At 41.2% G+C, this 27,310-nt stretch overlaps 1 protein-coding gene across 1 annotated transcript in view; it reads right to left on the minus strand.

Annotated features, from left to right (window-relative positions):
* Positions 1–6,194: 6,194 nt before the first annotated feature.
* Positions 6,195–27,310, minus strand: part of LOC120527184 (granzyme A-like) — a 29,810-nt gene continuing 8,694 nt past the window's right edge. Inside the window, exons 4-5 of the mRNA XM_039750337.1 lie at positions 13,679–13,945; positions 6,195–6,794 (exon numbers count right to left, since the gene is read on the minus strand). Coding sequence (XP_039606271.1) covers positions 6,642–6,794; positions 13,679–13,945 — 420 coding nt within the window. The 3' untranslated portion in view covers positions 6,195–6,641. The remainder of the gene's footprint in view (positions 6,795–13,678; positions 13,946–27,310) is intronic.

Here is a 27,310-nt window from a genome sequence, read left to right on the forward strand (position 1 = left end):
TTGTAACACCGGCCTGCGCTGCTTGCGCACGAGTCACGTGCTCTTTTAGGAGGGGCCTGATCTTTGTGAGTCGGTCGCGCAGTTGCGCTACGTACTCCAAAATGTTAGAGGAGGGAAGAGCCTCGGCCTCCCAGCCTTCTTTTAGGATGTCGAGGATTCCCCGGGGTTGTCGCCCGTATAGTAATTCAAAAGGGGAGAAGCCTGTAGAGGCCTGGGGTACCTCCCGGTAGGCAAAAAGCACGAGCGGGAGGAGCTGGTCCCAGTTCCTGCCGTCCTGACTACCTTGCGAGCATCTGCTTAAGCGCCTGATTAAACGTTCGACCAACCCGTCAGTTTGCGGGTGATAGACTGACGCTTTCAGGTGCTTTATCTGCAGTAATTTGGCTACCTCCTTGAGCGTATCCGAAGTGAAGGGCGTACCCTGGTCCGTGAGGACCTCCTTGGGTATGCCCACGTGTGAAAACAAATTAACCAGTTCCCGTGCGATGCTTTTAGTATTAGCGGGCGCAGGGGACCCGCCTCTGGGTACCGGGTGGCATAGTCCACCATGACTAGGATATACTTGTGGCCACGGGTTGAGGGCTCCAGGGTCCCACCAAATCGACCCCTATCCTTTCAAAGGGGATGTCCACGAGGGGAATAGGGACTAGAGGAGCACGGTCCCTCCTAGGAATCTGGCGGGTCTGGCACTCCGGACAGGATTGACAGAACCGCCGGACCTCCTCATTGATCCCAGGCCAGTAAAAGCGGAGCTTAATCCTCTCCAGTGTTTTTCGCCCCGAGGTGGGCGCCTAGGAGGTGAGCATGTGCCAGCTCGCATATCTCCCGCCGGAAGGTACGCGGAATTAGCAACAACTTCCGCACCTCGCCCTCATGGGTAGCTACTCGGTACAACAGATCATTCTCAAGGACAAAGAAGGGTTCCCGCGTGTGGATCCGTCCGCTGTTGAGCTGTTAGGCAGAACGACGCATTCCGGCAAAGCGCAGGGAGTCATCATTCCACTGCTCCCTCTTAAAGGAGGCCGGCGTGGACGAAATTGATGGTCCAGGCCGCCGAGGGTCTTGGGGCCTGGGCCGGGAAGAGTTCCCTGGCTAGTCCCTTCTCCGGCGGAATCTTCCGGGTCAAGGTCCGTAGCCACGGAAAGGTCCCCCGAGACACCAGCCCCATAGGGCCTGCCCTTGTGCACGGCGTGGAGGCCGCGGGAGGGGTGCCTTTTCCCCTCATAACAAGATCCAACGAGGCCCCGGGAGCGGCGAATGGCTTACCGCTGATTCTTTTAGACCAGTCTTGTCCCAAAATCACTGGGAAGGGGGTCAGGTAACACAGCGACCGTCATTTGATTGGTTCCCCTTCCAGGTGACATAGCAGTGAGCGGAACGATATGACCTAGTCCCCCCATGCACACAGGTGACCAACAAATGCTGTTTTAACCACTGTTGCGGTAAGACAAAACGGCGAGCAACAATGGTAATGTTGCTGCCGGAATCAAACAAAGCCACCACGGCGTGCCCATTTAGCAACACCACTCCCGTATTCGACTCGCCAAGGGATGCGGCGGGTACAATACCTCTCCGACGATGTCCAGCTGCAGTCCATAGGCTCCGGGCGATGTGATGGGGCAGTTTGGCAGCAGGTGACCGGTCTCGCCACACTTGAAACAGCGCGGCGGACCCGACCTCTCTCTGGCTCTGGCTGGCGCTTCTGCAGCGCGCCGAGGGGCTCGGGGTGGCCGCCCGTCCCTGCCGGTTCCCGCGAGCAGGCTTTTCTGACCCCCCAAGTCGGAGGACCGCCAACTGACGCTCCAGGACGCCGAGGAGGCCCGACATGTTCTGATAGGCGTGTCCCGGACCTGCTGGGCGAGGGAACTGGGCATCGCATTGACCAGGCCTTCACAGGCCACCCGCCGACCACTTTCCGCCCGTCGGGTCCTCTGGCCGTAGCCAGCGCCCATCTTGCCCCAGAACTTCGAGCGCCTGGGCGCGCGGGCTTTTCGGGGTCAAAGACCCAGTTCCGCCATTCGGCCGCCTGCTGGCCCGGGCTAATGCCGTAGCGGGCCAGTATTTCGGGCTTGAGGAGGTCGTAATTAGCGCCTCCTCCTCAGGGAGGTCATAATAGGCCATGCGCTGGTCCTTCAGGTATGGCGCCAGGATGGACGCCCACTGACCGCTGCCACTCGTTCGGGTGGCCGCCCTCTCAAACATGCCCAGGTAGGCATCGGCGTCCTCCGAAGGGCCCATCGGACTAAGGATGAGGCGGCTGCCTGGCGGGTCTGGTCTCGCCCGTTGGGCTTCCACTAACCTGGCCTTCGTGGCCTCCAGCTCCCGGTGGTGGCGGCTTGCGCAGCTGCAGCCTGGAGCTGGTCTTTCATCTCCTGCAGCACCGTGTTGAGGTCCTGTCCCTCCGTCATTCCGGGATCTCTCTATCCTGCCGGCTGCGCCAGATGTAAAGGACCGAGGAGACAGCAAGGGTTGGGGTTTCCGCCCCGTATATTGTACAGAAAAAAAAACAGGTCAAATATAAACAAAACAGTTCATAGCGCGCCGCCGACTCCTGGCGTCGCGCCATTTTATTGGGGAGGAGCCGGAAGTGGAGGGATGCGGGAAGGACCGCAAGGGAGGATGGGAAGGATGACGTCAGGGCAAGATGGCGGAGGAAGGGCGGAAGTATCGCACTGCGGTCAATCCAGGCCTATGGTGCAGGAAGGTCTTTCTTTCTATGAGGAAGCAGAGGGAGAAAGTTAATACCCGCCATTCCCTGGCGGCGAATGGTTTCCCAGGTGCTATCGAATCAATCCGCGGCCTCCTACTCGCGCGTGCGTGACAATATATATATATAAATACCTGTAACGGTGCACTGCACGAGAAATGTGCAGTGAATACACTTGACTTGAGCATTTATAGTTTTCATTCTCTTTCTCTGTAAGTTTAGCATGTGTTTGCTCAGAGGTTGATGCACTTGCTGCTTCCTGAGCAGCACTTCTTTTCTCCACCCTGGCAGCCTGTTTCTTTACTTCTTTCGTCTTAAAACTGATTAAGTCAGTGTTTGTGTTGCAATTACTTAGTACGTGTTCCTTAATTTTTCACTTAAGATGGCACTTAAGTCTTTAATCTGCCTGATATGAAGAGGTAAAGGAAGTGACGGTGAATGTGGTAGGGATGCTGCCAAGAGTTGATTCTACAATAAAATAAAAATAAAAAGAGGAATAACTTTTGTAGGGCAGTCATCACCACGAAAGCAGATAGTAAACGTCATGTAGTATATGTGTACCAAATTTTAGGTCCGTAGTTCAAGCAGTTTGCGAGCTACAGGTGATTTAATCCTGGACAGACAAGCGAACAGCCACAGTAGTGTATTATATATAAATATTATATATATACAGTCATATGAAAAAGTTTGGGAATCCTTCTCAGCCCGAATAATAATTTACTCTAATTTCAACAAAAAAGATAACAGTGGTATGTCTTTCATTTCCTAGGAATATCTGTGTATTAGCGTGTTTTCCAAACAAAAAATTTTAGTGAAGCATTATTTGATGGTATGAAATTAAATCAAATGTGACAAACTGGCTGTGCAAAAATGTGGGTCCCGTTGTAATTTTGCTGATTTGAATGCATGTCACTGCTCAATACTGATTAAATGTAACGTCGTTCTACAATTCAGCGCAGTTTGCACAAAGAACATCTGTATGGCAGCGTGATGAGAAATAAGTTCTTTCTGCACTAATGCCACAAACAGAGTCGCTTGTTGTATGCAAATGCTCATTTAGACAAGCCAGATTCATTATGGAACAAAGTGCTTTGGACTGATGAGACAAAAATGGAGTTATCTGGTCAAAACTAAAAAAGCTTTGCATGGCAAAAGAAGAACACCGCATTCCAAGAAAAACACCTGCTACCTACTGTCAAATTTGGTGGAGGTTCCATCATGCTGTGGGGATGTGTGGCTAGTTTAGGGATTGGGGCCCTTGATAAAGTCAAGGGTCGAATGAATTCAACCCAATATTAGCAAATTCTTCAGGATCATGTTCAAGCATCAGTCACAAAGTTGAAGTTACGCAGGAGTTGGATATTCCAACAAGACAATGACCCAAAACACAGTTGGAAATCTACAAAGGCGTTCATGCAGATGGAGAAGTACAATGTTCAGGAATGGCCGCCACATTCCACTCACTTGAATATCTTTGAAAATCTATGGGATGATATGAAGCAGGCTGTCCATGCTCAGCAGCCATCAAATTCAAGTGAACTGGAGAGATTTTGTAATGAAGAATTGTCAAAAATACCTCTATCCAGAATCCACACATTCATCAAAGGCTATAGGAGGACAGCGTCTAGAGGCTGTTATATTTGCAAAAGGAGGCTCAACTAAGAACTGATGTAATATCTCTGTTGGGGTGCCCAAATTTATGCATCTGTCTAATTTTGTTATGATGCATATTGCATATTTTCTGTTAATCCAATAAACTTAATGTCACTGCTGAAATACTACTGTTTCCATAAGGCATGGCATACAGTATATTAAAAGGAAGTTGCTACTTTGAAAGCTCAGCCAATGATAAACAAAAATCTAAAGAATTAAGAGGGGTTCCCAGAGTTTTTCATATGACTAAATATATGTATAATGGTCAAAAGAGCTACTGCAGGTCCACAAGAAGAAATGTTGGGGTGCCAGTCCGGATGTCCACATTTAATCAAAAGAAAAGGGCAAAAAAAAAAACCCACACATTTTCTGGCACAAGAAGGGAACAAAAGAGCTTCCAGAAATAGAGAAAAGGCTTGAGGTGCCTCATTCAGTCACCAGCTAGGATCTCCAATCTGTGGTGTGCTCTTTATACAGAATCACCCCTCCTTCTGGTGGCCATGGGGTATATAGGTAGATGCCCTCACTGGGCATCTCCTCAGTACTGTGGAGGGAACAAAGTATGACAAACTTAGCCCAAATGCCCCCTCAGACCCGGGGTTGTAGAAGTGCCTCAGAAGTGCCAGACGAAAGTAGTCCACTGACGTGATATGTATATATGTGAAAGAAAAAATGCTAAAGGTTATTCCACGCTGAAAAAGAAAGAAGGGAACAGACACAACAGTTTGGCTGTTAGACTTCATCAGGTTTGCATCTCTAAACCCTCTGTCCTTTTCGTAGTGGAATAACCTTTAACTTTTTTCACTTTGCAGACATACGCTGACATAGCCCTTCAAATCTCTTACATATATACACTACATAGACATGCACTGTGCATCTGTGTTTATACTATATATACAGCTGAAGTCAGAGGTTTACATACACTAAAACTAACTTCATTAAAACTCACTTTATAAACCCTCTACAGATTTTATACTAACAAACTACAAATTTGGTGTATCATTCAAGGCATCTGCTTTGTGAAAGACAAAAGTAATTTTTTCCATCAATTTTCACAGAGTATTTCACTTTTCATTGTCTTTATCTGTAGTACTAGGGTGTTGTACCATGTTAGCTATTATGAATATAGTGAGAAGTCAACCAAAATGACACCTTTTATAAATTTGTAATATTTATTTAATTTGCCTGAAGAAGGGGCCTGGTTCCCTGGACCCATGCTGTTTATTCTTGCGTATTATTGTTTGTAGAGATGAACGTGGAACCTTCAGGCATTTGGAAATTGTTTCCCAAGGATGATCCAGATTTGGGGAGGTCCATAATTTCTGTCTGAGGTCTTTGCTGATGTCTTTTGATTTTCCTATTTTGTCAAGCAAAGAGGCAGTGAGTTTGATGGTAGGCCTTAACATACATCCACACGTTGACTCCAGTTGGGCTAATTGGCTATCAGGAGCTAACTGTCTAATTGCCTAAAGGCTTGACATCATTTTCTGGAATTTTCACTGGAATTATGGTATAGTCAATAAGCTGTCTATGAACATTATTGGAAAAAAAATACTTTTGTTCTGCACAAAGTAGATGTCATAAACGATATGCCACGTTTATAACTTGTTAGTATAAAATCTGTGGAGGAGTTATAAAGTGAGTTTTAAAGAGTTCATTCTAAGTGTATGGAAACTTCTGACTTCAACTGTGCACCCTATTTTTATTTTATATTTTATATATGATGTTATCTTTCTTGTCATTTTTGTCTGCTGTATATTGAAATAGTAGAAAACTGTGGTAAAAATTAGAGTTTACTAAATTTTCTGATTAAATAAAGAGATTTTTTCATTGTTCCTGCACATTTATTTTATATAAGTCAACAAAACTAACATTTTTTTAAAATTTAATTTTACTAAACTGAACAAAACACCAATAGTAGTAGATAATACGTTCTAAATTCCAGAAAATATTCATACAACAAAGTTGAATGCATCAGCTCCTAGCCCTAAAATTAGTTAATTAAAATAATTTCTACAAAGCAATTACAAAGTAAGTGCATTATGTGACATTTGCACACGCATAATGTATAAAACACATACAGTCTAGCACTAAAATAACACCACATTTTGGGTTATTTTTACAAGTAGGTCAAAATTTTTAAGGCTAGTGCTACCTAACAAATAAGCCATACATACTTCAGATAAAAGTATCACTGAAACTATTAAGTGGTTCATTTAAACATGAAAAAGCAGAGTAATGATAACATGAACACTATCCGATGTTTTGTTGTTGCCCGTTTTTAGTAGGATTGTATCACTTTTTTAATCCAATTCAGGTATTCATTTGTCAGATGTGTGTAGACTCCTGGATACTTTGCTGCTCCACAGCCTTCACCAAATGCGACGATTCCAGTGAATGAATTGTTGCATATTAATGGCCCTCCTGAATCCCCCTAAAACAGAAAACACAGATTATGCATGTCAAGAGAGTGAAAAATCAGGGCTCTTCTGTGTGTTCCACTTTATAAATGAATATTGTTAGGCTGTTTTTTTCTTTGTGGTGTTCATATCCAGTTTGTAGCTTTTCAGAGCTGATCTGCTATTTAGTGAGCTTTGTGGCTTCAAAATGTTTGTATTGGATCATCTTTGGTGGGTAAGACGAATCTGCCAATATCTATGTAGAGAGTCTTAAATGGCTGGATTTGAAGTTGTTATCAAATTGACCTGGGGCCTCATGCATAACTCTGTGCGTAGAATTCACACTAAAACATGGTATACGGACAAAAGCGGAAATGTGAGTATGCACAAAAAAAATCCAAATGCATAAATCTGTGAGTATGCCAACTTCCACATTATTCCTCTACGTAAATCCCGGTCAGCGTGAAAAGTAACACAAGTGCATAAGCCTGCCGCCACTCCCCAACTCCTTCCAGAATTATGCCTCTTTGAATATGCAAATCAATATAAACAGCCCCTTAAGCTCAGCATTCTGTGAAAAGACAATGGCAAAAGCACAGGGGAAACAGAAGAATTTCAGCGAATACCAAGTGGAGGCAAGGAAAAACTTACTATTTGTTGGTTTAAGCAGTGATATAAACACAAACAAAAACAAAGTGGCAGAGAAATTTGAAAGTTTAAGTTCAGAAAGTCGCAAAGTGTCACAAATAAATAAGAAGTGATCAGATATCAATGTCGCCATGAAAAGGCGAGTCGTAGCCCACTGTGAGTGTCATGTGGAAGTGTATTAGAATACAGAGAAAAGAAAAACGAAATAGGGACACAGTTGAGAAAAATGTCAACTTTTAATCTCGAAATTTCCACTTTAATTATGTACTTAATTTTGTCAAAGTAGAACATCATAAACTTCATCTTAAAATCTTTTAATTTACTAGTTTCTCAGATCCCATCGTAACTAAAGTAGCAAGTTAAATGCTCCTTTCTTTGCATTCTTCTATTTTCTCTATGTGTGTGAACCACTACGTGCTTCTTAAACAGGCTTTTTCTTCCACCGACAGGATACAGAATACATTACAATCATGATATTACAGCTCTCTGAACAATTTAAATATTAAGATGTATACTTGATACCATTTTCATATTGATAAGAATTAAAGCATGTATTAAACTTGGGGACACGGTGGTGCAGTATTAGTGATGAGCTGGCGCCCTGTCTAGAGATTGTTCCTGCCTCCCGCAAGATGCTTGCTATGCTGTGCGCAATCTTCGACGAAATAATTTACTGCAGCAGTACTGTCTCTTTCAAACGTACTAATCTCTTATTCCTGTCCTTCCTTTTCTTTCTCCAAGTAACCAATCGCCACACAATCAGCTCTGTAGATGCCAAGCCATCTGTAAGCTTAGTACGCTGATTCTTCAAAACTTTTGTCAAACATTGAAATATCTTTGTAGTACATGTTTAATTATTCCATCCATCTATCCATACTGGGTCACGTCAATCCCAACAGACATACAGCGCAATGCAGGAACAATCCCTGAACGGGGCGCCAGCTTGTAGCTAGTGCTGTGCCACCGTGTCCTCACATGTTTAATTATTAACAATATACATTATTTTAATGAAGTTTAAAACTTATCTGTATAATGTAATAAACATGCTTTTCTGCATTTAATCTTAAAAATAATATCAAGAGCTCCAAGAAGATAGCACTTGGAAATCTAAATCAACTTAGAAGCCAGTCGTCATCATATGTAAATACACACTTTATAAAGTGGCTCATATTGTGGAATATTATAACTGTAGTTCAAGTTTACAGTGAGGTGATTGTACCTATTAGTACAAACAGTTCTACCAGGAGCAATTGATGAACTGATTGAGTGTGTTTAGAGCACTTGGGATGAAACTGTTTCTGAACCGTGAGGTCCCTACAGGAAAGACTTTGCCGTATGGGAACAGTTCAAATAGACTGCGTGCATGGCTGAGACAGCATGTGCAAGATGCCGTACACCGATAATCTGTACAGCTGTGATTCCACACTCAGATACAGTGGGTTAAATACTCAGTGGTGCACTGGGAATAACACAACCAAAGCAGTGATGGTATTTAGAATAGTTTGGCCATTCCGTGGACCATTATATGGTTACAGGTTGACTGCAATCACATGCCTTAAACTAATAAACAAAATGTGGTTCATTTCAGTGTAGTTATAAAGGTGCGTCAGAGATGTGAATCTAAAAACTAAAGGGAAACCAAACTGGAACAGTAGCACTGCTTTGACACTGGGTGCCGCCAGTTTGCAAAACTGAGCAGAGAACTTGCGTATAGAAGGGATTGAGCTGGCATGAGAATGTGCGTGACTTTATGACAAGTTTAGTTTTTATACATCACTATGTGAGCATGGAAATGGGCATACGCAACTTTTTTTTGGTAATTACACTGTTTATACATGAGGCCCTTGGTCTTCTTTTAAAACAGCTGAATTTCATAATATTGGTGTTTTTTTATGTTATATTGTATAAGCTATTTTACAAAATGGGTGTAATCTCAAGATGTGGATCAGTACTCAATAACTTTTTTGGCTAGAAAAATGGGCATGTTTAGTAAGTTATAAATTTATAAAAAATATCTTGCCTACATTGACACTTTACAATGGAAGCTACGGGGCACAGAACATGACCAGCAAACAAAATCTTAAAAACTTACCAATGAAATGACAAAAGGTTCCATATAGAAAAACATGTATTCTGTGCTTCCGACACATGTTTGTGATAAGAAAAGGCATCTGAAAATAATACTTTTATCGCATATTCCTAGTACTATTTACTCTCTTATTGTGGGATTATGTTTTCTATTCTCTTGTGTGAATCCCTGCATAAATAAGGAATTAAATCAAAACAAAACCAACCAGGTGGCATAAAAAGTTTATGCTGATTTAGTATTTTCAGAGGAAACCTCCTTGCTGTGCAATAAGACTAAGTGCTGAGTTATTGTGTGTGCTTGGTCTTCTTTCAAAAATTCTGATTCTCAATAATACTGGTGTTTTTTTTGTTTGAAAAATGATGTGTAGAAATTATTTCACAAAGTGTGTGTAATGGCAAAATAGACGTATTTCGATCTGGTTTTTATGTTAGTAACATATAAATATTAATGTTTTGGGCATATGCACCATCTTTTCATACACTGTCCTTTGTATGTAAGAGTCAGATCAAATGTTATTTACCTTGAGTTATTTATTTACTTCCTACAGCATAAACTCACAAATTGAGTGCAGAGGGCATGCTCAAAAAATACGTGTAATGCCACGAAAAGTGCCTGCTGACACTTTAGTACGCAAGCAATGGTAAAAGAATGCAGTTAGACTTTTTTTTGGGGCACATACACCGTCCAGATCTAAACATTAACGTGTAGAGTCGCTTGCGTACTGAAGAGTTAGCTGCAGGTGGAAGCTGCCGTCACTGTAGTTTGTATATAAGAGCCAGTTCGAATATTATTTATTCATTTACCTTGGTTTATTTACTTACTTCCTACAAGTAGAGTACAGAGCAACCCATGTACATATACAAAGTACAGCAATGGCAAAAGTGCATTCTTGCTCCGATGTAGAACAGTCGTCATGATCTGAGTTCACCTTTGTTATAGCACGTCTTTATGTGAAAACAGCAGTGTCAAATGTGAGGGGGGTAAGTGGGATCGTGAACACGACTGAGAGAATATAACTGAATAAAAAAAAAAAAACAAAGCTAACCTTTATGAGTATCACACATTTACACCGGCTGTTACAGACTGAAATCAAGTGTATGTTTTTATTCTAAAATATTAAGAATAAGAGCAGTTCACTTCACAAAACGGACTCATCCGGGATCGAACCCGTGAAGTTTTGATTACCAGTCAACAGCTGATACCGTTGCACCACCAAAGTGGTCGTAGTATATGCATGTCAATGTCGCACCCTAATGCAGGTTCTTTTTCTGCAGTTATATTCTTGAATTGAAGCATACTTGTTCTGTTATATTTGTACCTTTTGTGAAAGTGTTTATTTCATATTTGGAAATCAGGCTTAACACTTTTTACACTTCATGTCTACATTTTGTCAATTATTACTAAAACATGAAAAACGTTTCTGTTTTAACGATGTGTTTACTGTACACAGATTGTTGTAGACAACACATGAAATGCATGTGTTCCAAATAACGATGTAGTGTTTATAAAAGGTGTCGCTTTGCTTGACATCTCATTCTATTCAACTCTAAGCAACTGACTTGAGCTGAGAAAACTGTGCGCCGGTGGGGGATGTGATAGTAGGCTGCTTGCTGGTTATCAACACATTTAAACGACAAAAGACGCTGATGGAGCGGTGAAAAGCGATTTAAGGTGGTACTGATCTACAAGTTTTTTTGTAGACTCTGGTAATTTTATTGTTAAGTGATAAATGACACATCTCCTCCAAATAAAAAGATTTACATGTTTTTCGCATTTCAGTGTCGATGATAAACTTGTAGAAAATGGTCTGAAAAAAGCCAGTGTGGATGGAAAACTGTTAAAATGATCGATGGCAGTGCTTGCTAAGTCAGTTAGAAATGATCATGAGGTGATTTAAGTTAGTATGAAACTTTGTTCTCATTCATTGATTTTAAGATGCACACTGGAACGGCATCCAATCATACTGGAAATAATAATAATAATAGCAGCTTACTACTCAAAACATGGAGTGCTCAGTCTCAAACCCGGGACCTTCGGGTTATAAGGCAGCAGTTGTTACCTCTGCACCATTCAAGAATACGTGTAAACTCCCTGTCGATTGACATTTGAATTTCAGTTTTTAACTCATTGACAACCACATGTAGAGTGGTGTGAAAAGCTATTTGCCCCCTTCCTGATTTCTTATTCTTTTGCATGTTTGTCACACAAAATGTTTCTGATCATCAAACACATTTAACCATTAGTCAAATATAACACAAGTAAACACAAAATGCAGTTTTTAAATGATGGTTTTATTATTTAGGAGAAAAAATCCAAACCTACATGGCCCTGTGTGAAAAGTAATTGCCCCCTTGTTAAAAATAACCTAACTGTGGTGTATCACACCTGAGTTCAATTTCCGTAGCCACCCCCAGGCCTGATTACTGCCACACCTGTTTCAATCAAGAAATCACTTAAATAGGAGCTGCCTGACACAGAGAAGTAGACCAAAAGCACCTCAAAAGCTAGACATCATGCCAAGATCCAAAGAAATTCAGGAACAAATGAGAACAGAAGTAATTGAGATCTATCAGTCTGGTAAAGGTTATAACGCCATTTCTAAAGCTTTGGGACTCCAGCGAACCACAGTGAGAGCCATTATCCACAAATGGCAAAAACATGGAACAGTGGTGAACCTTTCCAGGAGTGGCCGGCCGACCAAAATTATCCCAAGAGCACAGAGACGACTCATCCGAGAGGTCACAAAAGACCCCAGGACAACGTCTAAAGAACTGCAGGCCTCACTTGCCTCAATTAAGGTCAGTGTTCACGACTCCACCATAAGAAAGAGACTGGGCAAAACGGCCTGCATGGCAGATTTCAAGACGCAAAACCACTGTTAAGCAAAAAGAACATTAGGGCTCGTCTCAATTTTGCTAAGAAACATCTCAATGATTGCCAAAACTTTTGGGAAAATACCTTGTGGACTGATGAGACAAAAGTTGAACTTTTTGGAAGGCAAATGTCCCGTTACATCTGGCGTAAAAGGAACACAGCATTTCAGAAAAAGAACATCATACCAACAGTAAAATATAGTGGTGGTAGTGTGATGATCTGGGGTTGTTCTGCTGCTTCAGGACCTGGAAGGCTTACTGTGATAGATGGAACCATGAATTCTACTGTCTACCAAAAAATCCTGAAGGAGAATGTCCGGCCATCTGTTCGTCAACTCAAGCTGAAGCGATCTTGGGTGCTGCAACAGGACAATGACCCAAAACACACCAGCAAATTCACCTCTGAATGGCTGAAGAAAAACAAAATGAAGACTTTGGAGTGGCCTAGTCAAAGTCCTGACCTGAATCCAATTGAGATGCTATGGCATGACCTTAAAAAGGCGGTTCATGCTAGAAAACCCTCAAATAAAGCTGAATTACAACAATTCTGCAAAGATGAGTGGGCCAAAATTCCTCCAGAGCGCTGTAAAAGACTCATTGCAAGTTATTGCAAACGCTTGATTGCAGTTATTGCTGCTAAGGGTGGCCAAACCAGTTATTAGATTCAGGGGGCAATTACTTTTTCACACAGGGCCATGTAGGTTTGGATTTTTTCACCCTAAATAATAAAACCATCATTTAAAAACTGCATTTTGTGTTTACTTGTGTTATATTTGACTAATGGTTAAATGTGTTTGATGATCAGAAACATTTTGTGTGACAAACATGCAAAAGAATAAGAAATCAGGAAGGGGGCAAATAGTTTTTCACACCACTGTATATTCTTGAATAAAAGCGCACATGTTTATTTGATATTTGGACTAAAGTCTTCACACATTATACACTTCATGTCATTATTAGTATAACATGAAAGAAGTTTCTCCTTTAGGTATGTATTCAGCATTTTTTGCATTTCCTTTCATCTTACACTTACCCAGATCTTTGTAGACATGGAACACACTTGAAATCATGTATTCTAAATAACATTATACTGTGGTATTTACCCTATACAACTCTAGATCTCACACACAGATAAGGAGCCTTGGCTTGAACTGGGAGAAGTTTTAACTAAAGTAATAACTGACTCTAATGACTTTGCATCATCTCAAACATCCCAAATGAAGCTACAGGACACATTAATATCATTATGTAACCTTGGTTAAAAAAGGCATAGCATAGAAACATATTGGAGTCACAACTGATTTGTTACCTTGCAGGCATCTTTATTCCCTTTCTTGTCGCCGGCACAGATCATATTCTTGGTTACTTTCTTTCTAACCTTTTCATAAGAATCTTTGCAGACTGACCAATCTATAATGGTCACATTGACCTCTCTGAGATCGTCTGACACTGTTCCATTGTAGGCAGTTTTTCCCCATCCTGCAACAAGACACTTGGTATTGGGTGGAATGTCTTTTGCAGTCTCGGGCAAGCTGAGAATGTCTACAGCTGCAGTCAAGGTTGCATTTCCATGCAGCTAGAAATAGAAAAAAAAAGTTCAGTGAATTGGTTTCTCAGGTTTTCGGAATTCTAAAAGAAATTTCTGAAGTGAATCCAGCCCATTACTGTCAATCAGGTTGTCCATTCATCCTTCAGTTTTCTGAACTTAATTTGTTCATTAGAGGATCACTTGGCGCCAGAGCCTGGCCTGCACAACTCAGGCTGGAATGCTAGTCAATTGCAGGGCACAGTCAACCACACTCACCTTAATTCAACTCAATTTAAAGTTATTTTATGGCTGTGTTTTACCTTAATTTGTAGTAATGTATAATCTGTATTAAGACTGCTTATTATTTAGAAGTGACTTAATATCCCATGCTCTACTGCGACATGTGCCTGTCAACTTAAAGTTATTTAGATTTAACAAGTGTGTCTTTAAATGCAAGGCTGCAATCAGAATACACAGACAGATCATCAAGAAAATTGAGACACCATATGGACTACATGCAGACAGTGGTTAGACAGTGAGGCTGCGGCATTACCCACCGCGCTACAATGCCATTCCAGTCAAATGGTGAAGTTTTCATACAGACAATAGTGAAGGCATGAAAAAAAACAGTCATACAGTCAAAATGACATTGTGTTACTGACAAAGAAACAATAGGAAGGTATCCTGTGAAAATGGAATGGTGGCTCTGTGGCTAAGGATCTGTGCTGCAATCTGGAAGGTTGCTTGTTCAAATCCCGTTACAGAAGGGATCCTACACCGTTTGGCCCTTCGACAAGGCTCTTAACGTGAAAATTGCTACAGGGGTGCTGTACAATGGCTGACCCTGCACTCTGTCCTCCAGAGGAAAAGACAATTTCTCCTTGGTGATAAACTACTTATAACAAAAAAAATCTAAGCATCTGAAATATAAACAATACAGCTTTAGGCGGGCGGCACGGTGGCGCAGTGGTAGCGCTGCTGCCTCGCAGTTAGGAGACCGGGTTCACTTCCCGGGTCCTCCCTGCATGGAGTTTGCATGTTCTCCCCGTGTCTGCGTGGGTTTCCTCCCACAATCCAAAGACATGGTGGATTGGTGATTCTAAATTGGCCCTAGTGTGTGCTTGGTGTGTGGGTGTGTTTGTGTGTGTCCTGCGGTGGGTTGGCACCCTGCCCAGGATTGGTTCCTGCCTTGTGCCCTGTGTTGGCTGAGATTGGCTCCAGCAGACCCCCGTGACCCTATTCGGATTCAGCGGGTTAGAAAATGGATGGATAGCTTTAGGCATAAAAGTAAAGCAAACCTGAAAGGATCAATACAAATCAATGACACTGTTCATTATTATAGCATAAACAAGCTTGATAGTTTTTAAATATACAGTTTAAATAATATTGGTTCAATTTTTTATTTGTTGTATATTAAAAATAAAGGAAGCAAACATGTTTACAAGTCAGAATATATTAATCTTTCAGTTCTTTAAAGCCTGCTGCGTACTAGCCAAGGTCTTTTGGAAATTCAACATGGCTAAATACAACCCAAAATAAGAGAAAAAAGACTTACTCTAAGACAAAAGCTATAATACTGCAAGACAATATAAGTGTTAACCAAATAGTTGGGAAGAAAATGTTGTAAATGTTGTAAGTACGTGTGCTGTCTGATATCCTCCCATCAGCCCCAGTACAATCCTTCAGCCTGATGGGAAATGTATTTCCTGTGTTGGTACTGGTTTTTAGATTTTCCCCTTCCATTAAAACCTCTCTCCCCAATTACACCTTTTAGCCAGCATTTTAAAGGCAATGCACATACAAAACTTAGTGAAACTTTGTTCTGTTTTTTTGGAGTGTTTGACAAACAAACAAAAAGACCAACAATGAGACAAAAAGGAATTCAAGCAACTTACTACAGGTAGTCCCCAGGTTATGGCCATCCAACCAACGACATACGAACGGGGCTGCAGCTGTGACGCATGCGCCTCAGTAACTGCCGCTTTGTCATCTCCTGCCTGGGGACGCTGCAAGCAGTGGCTGGACAGAGGCTGGAGGGGGGCAATTTCGCTGCTCGCGCAGTGTAGCGTCACCTCGGGCGGCTCCCGGCGGCAAGCGGTTTCACTGCCCGCCTACCACACATGGCTGCCTGTTCATTCTAGGTGGGCGGCTGGTAATGCTGCAAGCAGTGACCTGGTTGTGGCTGAACGGAGGCCATTGAGGGTGAACGGGGCAGCGGGGTGTAGCATTGTAGTGTGCCTCGGATGGCTGCATGTTGAATGGGGGAGGTGGTGCGGCGGACATTGCAGGCAGAATACTGTAGTGGAGGTGACTTTGAGGTGGGCTGGTGAACCGCCCCTCACTGCCCCCATTCATTTTAAATAGCAAGCCTGCTTGTACTGTTACACGCATAGCAGGAAGTTGTCTCTTGTCAGTATAGGGTGGGCCAAATCTAATTATGCAGAACCAGATCGTCTGGATGACTTTGATTTATGCAGGGACGATTCCAGTTCAGCGTGAAGACGATTCTTCATGTCATCAGTTCGCACACTTCTCGATGGTCCGAGATTTTTCGGGTGATTTTCTATGTAATAAGCTGAATAAGTTATAGCGTAATGAAAATTGCATAATTAGATCTGGACCACCATATACATCAGACGTGTTGACGACGGGTGCCTTCCTGCTGTGATAATGTGCACAGTGCTGTGCAGAAGAGCCCATCTTAACCTTTTGTCTTCACCCTTCAAGAATGTTTCTGAAACACAAATCTGATGCAAATGCTGGTGATACAGTAAAGAAGAGAAAAACCATCACCATTGAAAATAAATTAGAACTAATAAAAAGGTCAGAAGGAGGTGAAACTCCATCATTCATTGGCAGAGCACTTGGTTACAGTTGGTCAACAATAGCATTTATTAAAATAATGTATCTGTTCCGACTTACATACAAATTCAACTTAAGTACAAACCTACAGCCCCTATCTCGTACATAACCCGGGGACTGCCTGTATTTTATTCTACAGGTGTTTATATATATATATTGTCATGCACGAGCGCATGGGGAGCAGCTGAAGGACCCGATGCGCATCGCCAAAACTCGTGCCAGGGGACAAAGGTGGGGTACTAACCTCTCTCTCTCTCTCTCTCTTTTCCCATAGAAAGGTCGAAGCGCTGCCGCCATGATCCATCCCGCATAAATAAAATGCCATCACTTCCGGGTTCCTTTCTCTCCTCTGGTCCCCCGTTGATGACATCCACTACCCATCCACCACCACGCCTTCCCAGCATTCCACATCCCTAATTTCCGGTCCGCCTCTTAATAATGTCCGTGCAACCATCCCTGTTTGTCTGATGCAATTTTCTGTTTTTTTGAGATTCTGATGACCTTTAGTTACAGTATACGGGGCCCAAAAAACCCCAAAACTTTATGACTTGTTTGTCTGATTATTACAATATATATATATATATATATATATATATATATATAATAATAAAAGGCAAAGCGCTCACTCACTCACTGACTGACTCATCACTAATTCTCCAACTTCCCGTGTAGGTAGAAGGCTGAAATTTGGCAGGCTTATTCCTTACAGCTTACTTACAAAAGTTAAGCATGTTTCATTTTGAAATTCTACACGTAACGTTCATAACGGTCGACAACGTCCGCCATGTTGAACTTTCTAATTTATGGCCCCATCTTCACGAAATTTGGTAGGCGGCTTCCCTGCACTAACTGAAACCGATGTACGTATTTATTTCGATAGTATGACGCCACTGTCGGCCGCCATATTGAACTTTCCAACGTCACTAATTTTTCAACTTCCCGTGTAGGTAGAAGGCTGACCCCATCTTGACAAAATTTGGTAGGTGGCTTCCCTGTGCTAACCAAAACCGATGTACGTACTTATTTCGGTGGTATGACACCACTGTCGGCCGCCATATTGAATTTTCCAAATGTCACTAATTCTCCAACTTCCCGTGTAGGTAGAAGGCTGAAATTTTGCAGGCTCATTCCTTACAGCTTACTTACAAAAGTTAAGCAGGTTTCATTTCGATATTCTACGCATAACGGTCAACAACGTCCGCCATGTTGAACTTTCTTATTCATGGCCCCATCTTCACGCAATTTGGTAGGCAGCTTCCTAAGCTAACCAAACCAATGTACATACTTATTTCGTGGTATGGCGCCACTGTCAGCCGCCATATTGAACTTTCCAACGTCACTAATTCTCCAACTTCCCGTGTAGGTAGAAGGCTGAAATTTGGTACTTATTTTGGTGGTATGATGCCACTGTCGGCCACCATATTGAACTTTTCAACAGTCTTTGTTACTTATGGGCCCATCTTCAAGAAATTTGGTACACGGGTTCCCAACGCTAACTGAATTCTACTTACGTACATATATACATCCATAGCCTGCAGCTCAGTCACCGTGTGAGGCGACATTGGGTCCCCCATCCCAACACCTCCCATGTTGTTGGCTGCCTGCCTATATAAGGCCGTCCGTCGCTCCAGTCTCTTCATTCCCTTCCTTGCTTCGCCACGGGATTCACGTCTCCCTGCTGATAACTACAGCCTTTTTATTTAATCCACGGCTTCTCCGCTGTTTTATTGTTCATTTATTACGATTATAGTTATTGTGTAGGCATTTTAGACTTACTTTACATTGTTCAGGTACCCATTTCCTTTATCATTCCAACTGTACCCGCATTAACATGTCTATCGAGGTGATCAAAGAACTGTCACTTACCGAGTGGTTTCCATGCCCGGAGATGGCACCCAACTTTTCCATTCTCTTTGTTACATATTGCACGGCCATATCAGGCTCACTCTTGATATCTGGAGGAACATTGTGTCTTATGTATTGAATGACTGGGACAGGTTCAAGGTGTGGACTGATGACAGTACAGGAGATAATTATACTACACAGGAGCACTATAATAGTGAAATGCTTAAACCCTTCACCTATGCATCTGCATGTGAGTTGATGGCTGCCGCTGAATTGTTCGGTTGTCGCTTTCAAGTGTACCGAAATGACCAAATATTTTACACCTTTGGACAACCGCCAATGCCTCTTAAACATCTTAGATTCACAGGTGACGATTTCAGTAGTGGACACTTTGATGTTTATGAATGTTTAAACTCTCAAAAGCTGGATGTGAAGTTATCGATGAAACTGGTTGTATACTTACAACGCTTGACAGATGCCGAATGTCACTTCAACACAAGTCCTACAAATACTGTCGTAATTGAAACAAACCATGAAACTCAAACCGATTATGACAGCAGCAATCTAAGCTGTGAGATTTGAAAGAAGATTACTGTTCACATGGCCAACTGTACATTGCATGCTTAAGAGTAAGCTCAGCACACAGCTTGGTCATATTACAACCAGAGGGCCGAAATCACAATGTGGTATACAAAGAGATCCTTAACAAATAATTATTAGTATATTTTCCCTCAGTTTAAAAAGGTTTAATTTTCTTCTTAATAAAACTTTTAAGGCAGTACTTACTGGCCATGTAACGGGGTATTTTGCTATATATATATATATATATATAGATATTGATATAATGTGTGTGTGTGTATGTGTGTATATATATATATAGATATATATATATAGATATACAGATAGACAGATAGATATAGATATATATATATATAATGTGTGTGTGTATGTATGTACAGTATGTATGTATATATATATAGAGATATATATAATGTGTGTGCTTATGTATGTATGTGTATATATATATACATATATATGACAGCAACACTCATAACAGTGACAAAACAATTACATTGACGATCATGTTACGTTATTTTCAAGATGTTTCCTTTTCTTTTTCATTACTTCTTTAACACACTACTTCTCCGCTGCGAAGAGTGGGTATTTTGCTAGCATATATATATATACATATATATAATATGTGGAAGTTGTATACAAATATTTAACTGGTACTGTTGTGAACTAGGAAATCCCAAGAGTTCCAAAGTATACGTAGTCTACAACACTTCCAATAATGCCCACTAGAGGGGGATATCTCCATCTTGTAATTGTCATACATTGTGAGTCGCAAAAGCACATGAGACCCATCAATACTTCCAAAAATGCCCATTATTGCCCAAGGGGTCATTACTTCCAAAACCTCGACTAGAAATAGAAGTGGCCTTGAAAAATCTTTATAAAATAAAATATTTTTTTTTAACAAAAGTGCTTTGTAGCAGAACAACCTCCTTACAGCACAAAAAGAATTGCCTGAGAAGGCAGGGCAATCCACAGCAAACACAGTCCCAAAACAGAAGAGCGGAAGCAGAGAGCGGCAGCGGATCAGCGAGCGGAAGCAGAGAGCGGCGGCGTCTCCCACAGGCACGTAGCCCTTCGAAAGCACCCGAGCAAGTTCACCTGAGGTAAAGCCGGCAGCTGACCAGTAGAAATAACCGGCAGTGAGAAATTAAAGTCGATCGCTCAGCGGGTGGTGGAAACTTAAAGCGACGGTGATTCAGCTGAACACGGAAAGCGCCGAAGCACCTATAAAAACGGCAAAGATGACTTCAACATTTAATGTAAGTTCTATCTGCTCTCTGCCCATCGAGGGCACGTTTATATGTTGTGTGTCCTGCAGTATGTACAGCTCAGGTTTTCCGGCCGACAGTGCAGATAGCTTCACCTGCCAAAAATGTTTAGTTAATTTAGAGTTGGTCGGGAAAAGACACGATTTGGAGGACCGCGTTAGGAATCTGATAGCGATTAGGCAAACCGAAAATTGGATCGACTCGGTTTGTTTAGACAATTCGGCTACATCTGATTCGCTTCAGTCTCTCCAGGTCCCACTGTAGTCAGTGCGAGGCCGAAATCAGCAGCACCAATTCAGCCACAGGGCGAGTGGGTAACAGTAAGACGGGGGTCTAAGAATCCAAAATTTAGTCCCCAGCACCCAGGTCACCAATTCGGACCCAGAACAGGTTCTCAGCTCTCCAGCGCCTGTGGAAACTGAGAATAATAAAGTGCTCATAATTGGCGATTCCATAGTGCGGAATGTTAGAATTCCAAACTATGTTAAACCAGCAGTTAATGTTAAGTGCCTTGCAGGGGCCAAGATTTCTGGCATAAAGGCCGCATTGGACCGTGTTGCCGACGATGAAGTATCTACCTTATTGCTGCATGTCGGCACTAATGATATTTATTTACAGCAATCTGAGGTATTAAAGCGGAACTTCATCTCTCTATGCACCAAAGCTAAAACAAAATGTCGGAATTTAATTGTATCTGGTCCCTTACCAAGATTATATAGAGGGATGTGATTTATAGCAGATTGCATTCCTTTCACTGCTGGCTAGAAACCTGGTGTGCAAATAAAAGCATAGCATTTGTGAACAATTGGGATGATTTTTGGGAAAGGCCTGGATTTTTCAGAAGAGATGGTCTTCATCCTAACTGGAGGGATCTTATGTATTATCCCAAAATATGGCAGCAAAACTGCCTGGTTGACTGATTAGAGCACCATCCAGGCCGCAGTCATGTGATCTTAAATCACAGGCTGTTCTTTATCCCACCTGTTATTTTCCTGAAGCTGTTACCCATAATCCCTGTTGTGGGGCATCCAGTAAATTTAGTCTTGATACAAACCATAAATTAATTGATAACCAAAAATAAGGTGTATAATTAGACCAAGGGATAAAACCAGACACTCCACCAGGGGCATCTGTAATAGAAATTTAATTCAAATTAAAACAAAAATATATCAGCAGTTCAGAAAGAACCATGCAGTTTTAAATGCTGTTTATTGAACATTCGCTCTCTTGGCACTAAAGCTGTTTTGGTAAATGATATAATATTAAGTACAAAATCTGATCTGTGTCTTCTTACTGAAACCTGGCTTAGTAAATGTGACACTGTTCCCTAGCTGAGGCGTCACCAGATGGATACTCGTTCCTTCATAAGTCTAGAGATTCTGGTCGAGGAGGAGGCCTTGGAATAATTCATTGTAACAAAATGCAAATCACTCCTAAAAATTTAGGCAACTTTACATCCTTTGAGGCATTCATTTTAAATATTAAAACAGATTCCAACACAATTATAGTGCTAGTCTACAGACCATCAGGGCCATATTCATTGTTCATGACTGAATTTAGCAACCTTCTGTCTGATTTGGCTATAAATTATGATCACGTAGTTCTGATGGGGGATTTTAATGTACACATTGATGTGGAAACTGACACTTTTAGCAAATGTTTTACTTATTTGTTAAATTCAGTAGGATTTTGTCAGATTGTCAAAGGTCCAACTCATAATCATAACCATACATTAGATTTAATTATAACTTACAAAGTTGAAATTCAAAATTTAAATATTACTCCATTAAATGTAGTTATTTCCGATCACTTCTTAATTACATTTGATTTAGTTCTGCCCATGGCAATGCACTCGCAGATTAAAACAAAGACAGTGCGACATCTAGATTGTAATTCTGCTTCAAAATTTATAGATACCTTGAGTAAGTCGAGTGTAATTGTGGAAAACCATTTAGATCAGTTAACATCAAATGTAAACGTGGAAAACAATTTAGATCAGCTAATATCACATTATAATGTGACCTTGAGAGATGCTCTGGACACAGTGGCTCCCCTAAAAACAAAAGTGATCAAAGCACATAGAAACTCTCCCTGGTTTAATGAAAATACTCGAGCTCTTAAATTAGAGTGTCGAAAACTGGAGCGCAGATGGAGAACAACAAAGCTACATGTCTTTCAAATTGCATGGACAGAGAGTGTTAATAAATATAAAAAGCCCTCTTTAAAGCTCGCTCAGAATACTATTCTACATTAATAGATAGCAATAATAAAAATCCTAGGGTACTTTTTAGAGCAGTGGCTAAATTAACAAATGGGAATTCAGATCAACAGTGCAAAATACCAACAGATATTAGCAGTACAGACTTTATGAACTTCTTCAATGAGAAAATTAAAAATATAAGATCCCAGATCTCAGCATCACAGTACAAACCAAATACTAGCTTAGCAGACCCTGCCACACATTGCATTCAGCACTTTAATAATTTTAATCCTGTAACTGAGCAGGAAGTCTTAACTTTAATTACTAAAATGAAGCCCACTACTTGTTCCCTAGATCCAGTGCCAACAAAACTAGTAAAAAGTGCAATGGATGTTCTTGCAGCCCTATTCTAACCATTATCAATAGTTCATTACTGCATGGCACAGTACCTGATGCACTAAAAGTGTCAGTCATTAAACCTTTACTTAAAAAGTCAGACCTAGACCCACACATACTAAATAACTATAGGCCTATTTCAAATTTACCATTTCTCTCTAAAATACTAGAAAAGTAGTCGCCAGTCAGCTTCAGTCACACCTTACGCATTACAATTTATTTGAGAAATTCCAGTCTGGCTTTCGCACTGGTCATAGTACAGAAACGCACTAACACGGGTTGTAAATGACATTCTGATATCCTCTGATGAAGGAAATTCCACTGTAATTATGTTGTTGGACTTAAGTGCAGCATTTGACACCATTGACCATTCTATTTTACTGCACAGGCTAGAAAACGATGTTGGGCTTACAGGCCCGTGCTCGCTTGGTTCAGTTCTTATTTATCAAATCGATTCCAGTATGTACAGAAATGTGCTGACAGTACTCCATCATTATACACAGAAGTTCAATATGGTGTCCGCAGGGCTCAGTACTGGGACCTTTACTGTTTTCACTTTACATGCTTCCACTGGGATCTCTCATTAGGAAACATAATGTTAATTTTCACTCGTATGCAGATGACACCCAGTTATACCTTTCATTTAAATCAAATGAAGTTTCTCCGATGTTGTCTTTAATTAGTTGTGTTAGTGAATTAAAGGAATGGATGAATGAGAACTACTTGTCTTTAAATACAGATAAAACAGAGATGTTAATTGTTGGAGGGAATGACGCTGATCACAGCAATATTTTGTCGTCATTTAACTCAGTTGGAATCCCAATTAATTTTACTGAATCAGCCCGCAATCTAGGAGTTATCTTTGACTCTAGCATGTCATTTAAAGCATATTACAAAGTCGTCCAAAACATGTTTTTCCATCTTAAAAATGTTAGGAAATTAAGGCTTTCTAAATAAACAGGATTGTGAGAAATTAATTCATGCATTTATCTCTAGTAGGATTGACTACTGCAATGCGGTGTTCACTGGCTGTTCAAACTGTTCTCTATACAGCCTCCAGTTAATCCAAAATGCGCTGCAAGAATTATTACAAGAACAAGAAAATATGAACACATAACCCCAGTTCTTAAATCTTTACACTGGCTCCCAGTTAAGTTTAGGGCAGATTTCAAAATCCTCCTTTTAACATATAAAGCATTAAATGGCCAAGGTCCGCTTACTTGTCTGAACTTATCATGACTTACAAACCTGAGCACATTAAGATCTCAAGATGCCGGTCTGCTTAGGATTCCAAGGATTAATAAAATAACAGTGGGAGGTCGAGCTTTTAGTTACAGGGCCCCTAAACTGTGGAATGGTCTTCCTGCTTCCATAAGAGATGCCCCTTCAGTCTCAGCCTTTAAATCCCGGCTGAAGACTCACTACTTCAGTTTAGCATATCCTGACTAGAGCTGCTGATTAACTGTACATACTGCATCTCTGTTGTTAGTCATTAGCACTATAACATAAGTAACATGATAATTATATTTGAATACTAACCCTCACCTATTCTGTTTCTTTTCTCGGTACCCAAATGTGGCATTGGTGCCACGCCCACCTGCCAAGTTGTTTGCCTGCCTATGGTAAAGTCATCCCTGATGGAGGATCACAGGAATCATGGGAAAGAGGGTCCTTTCATCGGAGCAACGTTTCAGCCGTGGCATGGCCAAATGGGGAGGCAGCTAGATGGATGAGGTCTCCAGGACTCTAAAAATATCCAAACCTAATTATGTCATATCATCTACTGTTAAACCGTACTTCTAAAATTTTATTATTATGCTGTCTTAAGGAATTGTTCTGTTCTGTGTATTGTATTGTATTGACCCCTACTTTTGACACCCACTGCACGCCCAACCTACCTGGAAAGGGGTCTCTCTTTGAACTGCCTTTCCCAGGTTTCTTCCATTTTCCCTACAAGGTTTTTTGGGAGTTTTTCCTTGTCTTCTCAGAGAGTCAAGGCTGGGGGCTGTCAAAGGCAGGGCCTGTTAAAGCCCATTGCGGCACTTCCTGTGTGATTTTGGGCTATACAAAAATAAACTGTATTGTATTGTATTGTATGGACCGTGTTGCCGGCGATGAAGTATCTACCTTATTGCTGCATGTCGGCACTAATGATATTTATTTACAGCAATCTGAGGTATTAAAGCGGAACTTCATCTCTCTATGCACCAAAGCTAAAACAAAATGTCGGAATTTAATTGTATCTGGTCCCTTACCAAGATTATATAGAGGGGATGTGATTTATAGTAGATTGCATTCCTTTCACTGCTGGCTAGAAACCTGGTGTGCAAATAAAAGCATAGCATTTGTGAATAATTGGGATGATTTTTGGGAAAGGCAAGGTCAAAACACAAAGCAGAAGGTGGAAAAAAATGCAGAAAAATCACAAGGCACATGGTTAATAAAATACCCAAGAACTCACCACTCCAAAGTGCATTCGTAAAGAACCACCAGAAACTGTGGGAGACCCTCCAGAAATGTAGGGCCGAGGGCAGTTCCTGGTGGTCATTGACAGGTTGACCACCCATAAAATACAAGGCACAAAGAAAAGGCAACAGTAATACAGCAATACCAAAAACAAGGAGCAATGCAAATAATTAATATAAATGACATGAAATGAGGACTTTAATGCCAGCCAGAAGAAGAACGCTGCATTATATTTAACAGGTACTTTCTTTTTATCTCATTCTCTTTATATTTTTATTTTATATAAAGAGAAAAAGAGAAATCAATATACTGTATACTGTGTATATATCATACTAGCCGACGCCCGCCATAGCATACGGTGTGTAAGAATAGGAACCGAAAACAGTGAGAAACGAATTCAGAAATCAAGAAGAAATAAATCCTTATTGAAAGACACAGTGTGCATGTAGAATTTCCGGCCAAGTAGGATTACATGTGAAAGTGATAAATAATTCAGGCTTTCCAAATTTACGTACTATGGCCATGACATCCTGATAATTTTGTTGCATGTATCTTGGACTTCCTGGAAATGTGGACAGTAATATGATCATTTTGCCTACACGTACGTTGTTATTTTCAGCGTTTGCTTGCAGTGCGTCTGTATTCAAACATTGTATTGTTCCACACGCAGATCTTGTTGATGTAATCTGAGACAGTTGAGACGTACGCCCTCTGTTTTAACATACGCATCTAAGATGTACTGTTGGAATAGTTTGCCGCTGGAGTGCAAAATACTAAATGTATTCCTCATTGCTAATCTGTATGCGTAAAATTGGCATTGAGTAAGCCTTCTTTGCTTGGTTTATCGGGAACATGTTGTAAATCTGTGTGCCAGCCAATGTCTCCGTAAGGGAATAAAAGTGGGTAAACCATAGGATCGCAATTCATATTGAGCGTGGAAATCTGTTTACAGGAGTTGTGTATGGGATAAATGCAAATGTCCCTTTCGGCAGGCGTTTCGCCATCTTCTCTGACAAAAATCGCTGTAATGTCGGGGCATTGTATCGTCGTAAATCCTGCCTAGGGTTTTCCTTGAAAACCATTCGTACAGATGCTGTTGGATTGGACTGAGCGATTTCATGCATGTGTTTGTATGATTTAGCGAAGGGGTTGATGGTTCGGAGCATGGAATCTAGCTGGAGAAGTACATTTTCGCTGCATGCAGAGTTTGCTTTATTTTTAAGCGCACTGCAGTAGCTTGCGCTGTGTCAAAAACATACAACTGTCCATATCCTGGAGAGGTAGAAGTGTTAGCGTATAGTGGAGAGATTTGATGATAAATTTGCCCGTGTATTTTAAAACAGTATGGTCCGCGGCCAGGAGGTTGAATTATCTATGCACCCATGGAAGCTAACGCTAGAGAAGAGTTGTATTCTCAAATGTGTTCACGATTATTTTTTAGCTTCTGATGTTTGCTGTGTAAGAAGCTGTTGTAAAGACACAGGTGGCTCCCACAAAGGTGGTAAAGCTACTTTACCGTTGTGGCAGCACCTCTAGTACTTGTTGGATGTATTACGCTCAGCAGGCCAGTATAGTGCATGACATGGAAGACGACCAATAGGAATCGAGAAATGCCGTGCCGGCTGCATGTGGGCGGGACCAGTTTTGAAGTGGAAGCAGGACGAACCAGAAGAAAATTGTGTGTATACAATAATTAATTTAATACAAGTCTTTCATAGTTGTAAAGACTGAAACTTAAATGCATGTATGTAAATAGTGAGTTTGATGCATATTCATTCATTTCTTTCAAAAACAAAA

This window comes from Polypterus senegalus, chromosome 4 (genome assembly GCF_016835505.1).
Source record: "Polypterus senegalus isolate Bchr_013 chromosome 4, ASM1683550v1, whole genome shotgun sequence".
In the NCBI taxonomy this organism is placed as follows: domain Eukaryota; kingdom Metazoa; phylum Chordata; class Cladistia; order Polypteriformes; family Polypteridae; genus Polypterus; species Polypterus senegalus.